Here is a 6,000-nt window from a genome sequence, read left to right on the forward strand (position 1 = left end):
GTCTAGTGTTTTCACCTGCAGAACTTACAGCACTTTGCAGAAATAAAGAAATTAAAACAGCAGTAGAATTTTCAAAATACATATATATCCCCTTCACTGACCAGACATTTCAAAAGCAGCTATATATCCTGGTTATTTTGCCCAGGTCATACAACTATAAGGAAAAAGCAAAACAAAAAACCACCCACAACCAAACCACAAACCAAAAAAACAAACCACTAAACAGCCACCCACCCTACTTTGTTAAATAGTCTGTGTCATCTAAACTTTTAGGCACCTATTCTTCTTGTATGCACACATTTTTTAAACATCTAGTCATACAGTATGAGTCACAAGTCAGGAGTCAGGAAACCCAAAATCTAATTTTCTGTTTTTAAAGAGTTACCTGCAGCAGCATCTTGTTTGGACTTTGCTAATCAAGACATTTATCATCTTCATTAGCTCTTTGTTGCAGTAAGGATTACCTACAAAGCACAAAGCATCCCTCCTTACCTGCAATGATCTTTCACTAGTTTTCCAGATGCTGACTATACTAATATCCACCCATAATCTCAACCATGTACAAAAAAGCCAGGCAGGGAGCAAGGTGGAGACAGTGTGCATGCGATGGAGCACGCACGAGCTCAACTTATCCTTGCAAATCAGTATTGTCTTACTAACACATACTTAAGACATTTCATACTGTTATCTGTTTTAAATTATATGAAGTCTATATAAGGGAGAAAAACTTTAAGAAGAAAATAGTTAATATTTGGTTCAGGTGAAATTCAGTCTAAACCAAGTATTTTTATTGCACCAAGTTTTATTTGAGCAGTTAGACATCAACATTAAAGACAACCATGCTTTCAGAGACCTCGAAGATAACAGAAGGAAAATGTCCCCTTTTTCCCCTCAAATTAAGATCTCTAAAAAGTGCAATGCTGATACACAGTTAAACCTCTTGACTCCCAGACATGTAAAATGCTTTAAAACCAGAGAAACTTAACTTCAGAAGTTAGAAACATGAGAAAAATCTGCTTCAAATGACCATTCATATTCACATACAGTGGTTTCATAGTCTCCACAAATTATTGAAAGCTGCAATATTCTAAACTATTTGAACAGTAAATCTTATGTGTATCAAGTCTTTGAGAAAAGAGAAAGTGAACTACTAGTCTAATTAAGAGGTGCTAAGCTTTGACCAAATTAATAGAACAGAATGTAAACTTCTCTCAAGTACCCTCCGATGTTTTGTTAAACATCTGCTTTTCCTACTTCACTTCCTGTTCTCTCTTTCTCTCCCTCCCCCACCAGACAGGAAATTGTCTTGACAACAAATGAATCAGCTAGAAGTGGAGCTAAGCAGCCATCAGCTGATTGTTCATTGTTTACAGTCACAGATACTTCAGAAAGCCTTGCTACTGTTTTATTCCTAAGTGACCTTAGTGGTTCTAACTTCATTTCGTTAAAATAAACGTTTAAACACAACAGAACAAGCCGTTTGAAGACCCAAGTAATGATTTTCATCATGAGATAGAGGAAGAAAAGTCTAACCAAGAAACACTTTCCTCAAAATAACTGAAATCATAATACCACATATTGTAATTGTCAAGTCACAGGATCTACCAACCTTTTATTTCTAGGTTCATCTTTTAAAAAAAGCCAGCCAAAGAGAGAAAGCTCTAAATAAAATCCCAAACAGCAATACAAATGCATTTGGTCTTTAGAAGCCATCTGGAAAAGCAACAGTATTGTTCATGGTCTATAGCAGCTTCTATATTCTTGTAATGTGCTATTACAATGTCAACTCCACATTAGTATTACTGCATTTTATTTCTAAACTTCTCTTCCCTCGGGAAAGCCTAGCTCCCATAAACACAGAGATTGTGAGAAGTATTTCAAGTTTGAAATTAGTATTCAACATAAGCAGTTTCTACAGAAACTGACCTATTTTAGGACTGTTACAGGATTTATATTTTATCAGTTAAGTATGTTTAACAAAGTTTAAACATTCAGTACCCCAAATATTAGCCTCAATACTTTTGGGCTTCCTATCTCACATTCTAAAAAAGAATTAAAAAGTTCAGATTAGTATGACGTTTGAGATAGCATGCAAGCTGCTTAAAGTAAACAAAAAAGAAAACAAGAACTATGGACATCCAACTCCAGAGTGAAAGATTACCCCACTACAATTAGTCCAACTACACAGCTCCAAAAGAGTTCAAGTGTGCCTCTTACCACAATTGCATGCGGAGAATGCACTAAGGCCTTAAGTTCATTCAGGTCGTTCTCAGCCTGCAGAAATTGGCATAAGGAAAAAAAACAAAAACAAACAAAAAAGTATGTAAGGACAATGGATTTTTAATTGTCTCACAGATACTATAAATTTAAACAGTGGTTAATACAGTCCTATAAGCCCTACGTTACCTTATCCCATTCTCCTTCCATGACATGATTGCGGAATTTGGTAGCAGAAGGATGTTCTAAACGACATCCTGACTCTTGCATGAGAAGATCAACAGTCTGGCTGCAGGAGAGATACAGTGTAAAAAAACCCGACCAGTTTTACCCTCACAAATATACCGCCTGCTATGATAATAGTTAACCATATTTAAAAGTAACTTTAATAAAGAATACTATGACCAGATTCAGATGCTTGTCCAAAAAGACTACCTCAGTAGCCTGAGACATGTAAACAGCTACCTATATCTAAAGCAAGTTGTCAATGAGCTTGAAAGCTTCGCTGAAGTACCATAAAGTATGTGACTTACCAGCCACCACAAACAGCCATCCCTGCACAGAAGATAAACATGAAGGAAGACACAGACTAGAAAGCTGTTAGCTACTGGCTATCCCCTGCTCCCCTCCCCCCTCCCCCATAAAAGAGCACAGAGAGCCACTACATCTGCAACAGGCCTAACTTTTTCTTCTTCATGGTAGATTAAAAGACTGGCTCCTTAAAATAAAATAAACAAACTCATGAACCTGTAGCCCTCCCCCTTTTACACTAAAAATAGCTTATTTACTGTGGTGTCATCTATGAACAGTCACGAGTTGTCGGCGGCTGTAAACTTGCCTCTTGTGTCAGAGGCAATTTATTTTATGTTCTAAGTTCTTTATAATTGACCCACTCCACAGTGTTTTGAAAACTTCTTTTGTGGTACCTACGTAAAGACTTTACAGGACTTCTCTAGCCTCCTTCCAAAATTATGACATGTTGGCTTTAGCTTTACTCACAAAGTGAGTGTTGTGATTAAATCCTTAGACTTCCCTTACTAAACTGGGAAATTATTTTCCCTATTCCAATTTCAAAAAAGAGCCAACATACTCATTTCTAGTCTACAGATAAGATTATTATAAAAAACATGTGTCCAGCACAAATCTGCAGAGGCCTTCACGATTTACAGGGCCGAAGGCTTTCCGAGTGAAACCAAACAGCCTATTTAAGTGCCAGTTTAGTTTGTGCTCGCTTCCTCCCAGCTGACAAACCAAATCTTGGAGCTCATCTGCAAAAAAACCGCCCCCCTCCCCACCCCGCCCAGCTGCGGGCTCCATTATGTTTACCAGATAACTTCTCCCCCACTAACACATTTGTATTGATCTACCCTTATCGGTGTGCAACCCGACTTCCATATTGCCATCTCTGGCAGAGGAAGCTCCCGGCCTGTCCCTTCGCAGACACCGAGCTGACCGGTACAGGCTTGGAAAACACATCTCCGGCTCCATTTTTTTGCGAGCGGGCCTGCCCCACTGCTCTGCCTCGCACCCAGGCACTGCTCTCTCCTCCTTGGGGACTACAAGGCTGCGACAGGGTGGTTTTTGCCACCAACCCCTCCTCCGGAGATCCTTTCCTCTCCCCCCGCCCCGGCCCCCCGCTTCGAGCTGCCCATCCTCCGCGGGGGCCATCGGCCTCCTGCGACCCCGCGCCGGACCCTGCCGCCCCCTCCCCGCGGACGGAGAGGAGGACGACGGGGGCTGTGTGCTGGACCTCCCCCGGCCCCACGGAGGCCCTACGGTCAGGGCGCCCCAGCCGGCGCGGGGAGGGAAGGCGCACCCCACCCCCGCCTGCGTTCCCCCTCGCCCACCGCGGCCTCCCCGCGGCCGCGTCCACTTACTTGAGGCCCAGGCCGTGGAGGTGCTGCCCGATCAGCCGGATCACGTCCTCGTCGGACTGCGAGAGCCGCTTCTTCTTCTTCAGGGCGCTGCCGCCGCCGCCGCCGCCCCCCAGCTCCGCGGCGGCCGGGCCGGGGCCCCCGGCGGCGGGCACCCCGTTGTTGACACTGAGGCCGCCGGGGCTGCCGCCGCCACTGTTGGTCGAGGGCAGCAGCCCGTTGGCGTGGGCCAGCTGATCGCCGGCGGCCGTGCCCGCCGAGGCCTCGCCGTTCTGGGCGCCCAGGCAGCCTAGCTCCGGGCCCGCCGGCCCCTGCGGCGGCTGCTGCTGCTGCTGGCCCCCTCCTGCCCCGTTGGCCTGCATGGCGCTGCAGACGCCGCCGCTGCTGCTGCTGCCTCTGAGCGGGGCGGCGGCGGGGGCGAGCCCGGCGGGGAGCGAGGGGGACTGGGACGAGGTGAGGCCTGCTCTGCCCGCGGAAGCCCCGGGCTCTCCTGCTCCCTCCACCGCCGCCGCCGGGGAGGCCCGGGCTTTCTTCCGCGGGGGCGGGGAGGCTCCGCCGGTGTCCGAGTCGGAGGAGGAGGAAGCGGAGGCCAGAGTTTCCTCGCCGAGAGCGGCCGTGGTGGGAAGCCGGGGGGGCGAGGAGGGGAAGGCGGGGGGCGGCGGGGGTGAGGGGAGGCGGAGCGGGGCCCTGTGCCCCCCGGGGGTCCCGGAGGCAGCGCCGCCGCCCGCTCGGGGCTCCCTCTGGCGATGGCGGCCGCCGCTGCCCTGAGCCCCCGCCCGGAAGCCCCAGGCGCCCGGCCCGCTCCGCTCGCTGCCCGCTGGGTTTGTCTCTTCTCAGCCCAGCTGCAGCCTAATGGAGTCCGGGCCGGGACGTCACAGGAAATTCCTATACTGCCCCCTACACACACTTCCGCCGCCTGGGGCTGGGGGTGGGGTATGGGCCCTATAGGTGCCGGGGGGCGGCGGTGGGGCAGGCTCTGGGGTCGCTGCCGGGGCCTGCCGGGCTGCTGCCGGTCTCCTGCCGGTCGCCCCGCACCGCGCCCACCCGGCCTCCGGGGCCGGGGTCTGCCGATGCCTATGGGGGCCGCAGGCGTCCTGCCCCGGGGGATCCCGGGGGTCCCGGGCATGTGCCCGGCGTGTGCCAGCACCTGCCAGCCCTTGGGCGAGAGCTCGATGGCAGGGACCTGCGAAGGCAAGCACGGTGGGCACGCACAAAATGTGGTGAGCGCCCGCTGCCCAGACATGTCTTGGTGGGACTGGCCGCCCCCAATAATGTGGTGGAGGTGACTGGGCAGAGGGTTACGGTAATTTCCTGAAGGAATCTTGTGGGTTTGTTTTTTTTTAAAAAAAAAGAGAAATGCTCAATGAAGTCACTTCCTGTCATTTCCCAGGTTGGTTACTGGAAGGGTTCAGACTCGCTGGTGGTCTTGTCTTTTGTAGTTGCTGCGTATGTTGGCATGGAAGTGGGGGAAAAATGGCATTTTTGCTGTAGATCTTCCAGGAATGTTGAGGGTTGGGGTACATTTGTCAGGACAGGCTGTCGGAAGACACTGGGTGTTTTAGGGGTCCCAGTCTCTGTTCTGAGGTGTCTCCCCTCCTGTCCCCTCCCGTGCAATGGAGGGGAAACTCAAATCCTCAGCCAAGTCTCTGGTCAAAAGTCATGAGACGAGTGAAATCTCAGGTTTTAAAAATAGTGTCTTGAAATAATATGTTGTGTGTTATTTGGTTTAGAGCCGGGAATTTCCATTTTTTATGTTCTCAAGCTTTTCTCCAAAACCCAAAGGGAAATAACAAAACTTTTTTTTTTTTCTTAACGAAAGCTGAGATTAACATCTCATCATGTTAGCCTTCAGAAGCTGAGGTTTTAGGAGCAGTGCATGTTACTGACTTACGTTAAAATGATAAGTTTG

General features: G+C 48.9%; 1 protein-coding gene across 6 annotated transcripts in view; it reads right to left on the reverse strand.

The window, feature by feature from the left end:
• The window catches only part of WDR26 (WD repeat domain 26), a 33,219-nt gene extending 28,297 nt beyond the window's left edge, over positions 1–4,922 (reverse strand). For 3 of the 6 annotated variants that reach the window (XR_008576295.1, XM_054819644.1, XM_054819642.1), the window contains exons 1-3: positions 4,095–4,605; positions 2,407–2,506; positions 2,218–2,274 (exon numbers count right to left, since the gene is read on the reverse strand). Coding sequence is in view for 5 of the 6 variants with exons in the window: in XM_054819644.1 (XP_054675619.1) it covers positions 2,218–2,274; positions 2,407–2,506; positions 4,095–4,453 (516 nt within the window). In the remaining variant the exon portion in view is untranslated. Of the gene's footprint in view, positions 1–2,217; positions 2,275–2,406; positions 2,507–2,750; positions 2,817–4,094 lie in introns of those variants that run through there. The other 3 variants (XM_054819647.1, XM_054819645.1, XM_054819646.1) reach the window with 2 other exon arrangements.
• Between the last annotated feature and the right edge of the window lie 1,078 nt (positions 4,923–6,000).

This window comes from Grus americana, chromosome 3, assembly GCF_028858705.1.
Source record: "Grus americana isolate bGruAme1 chromosome 3, bGruAme1.mat, whole genome shotgun sequence".
Classification (NCBI taxonomy): domain Eukaryota; kingdom Metazoa; phylum Chordata; class Aves; order Gruiformes; family Gruidae; genus Grus; species Grus americana.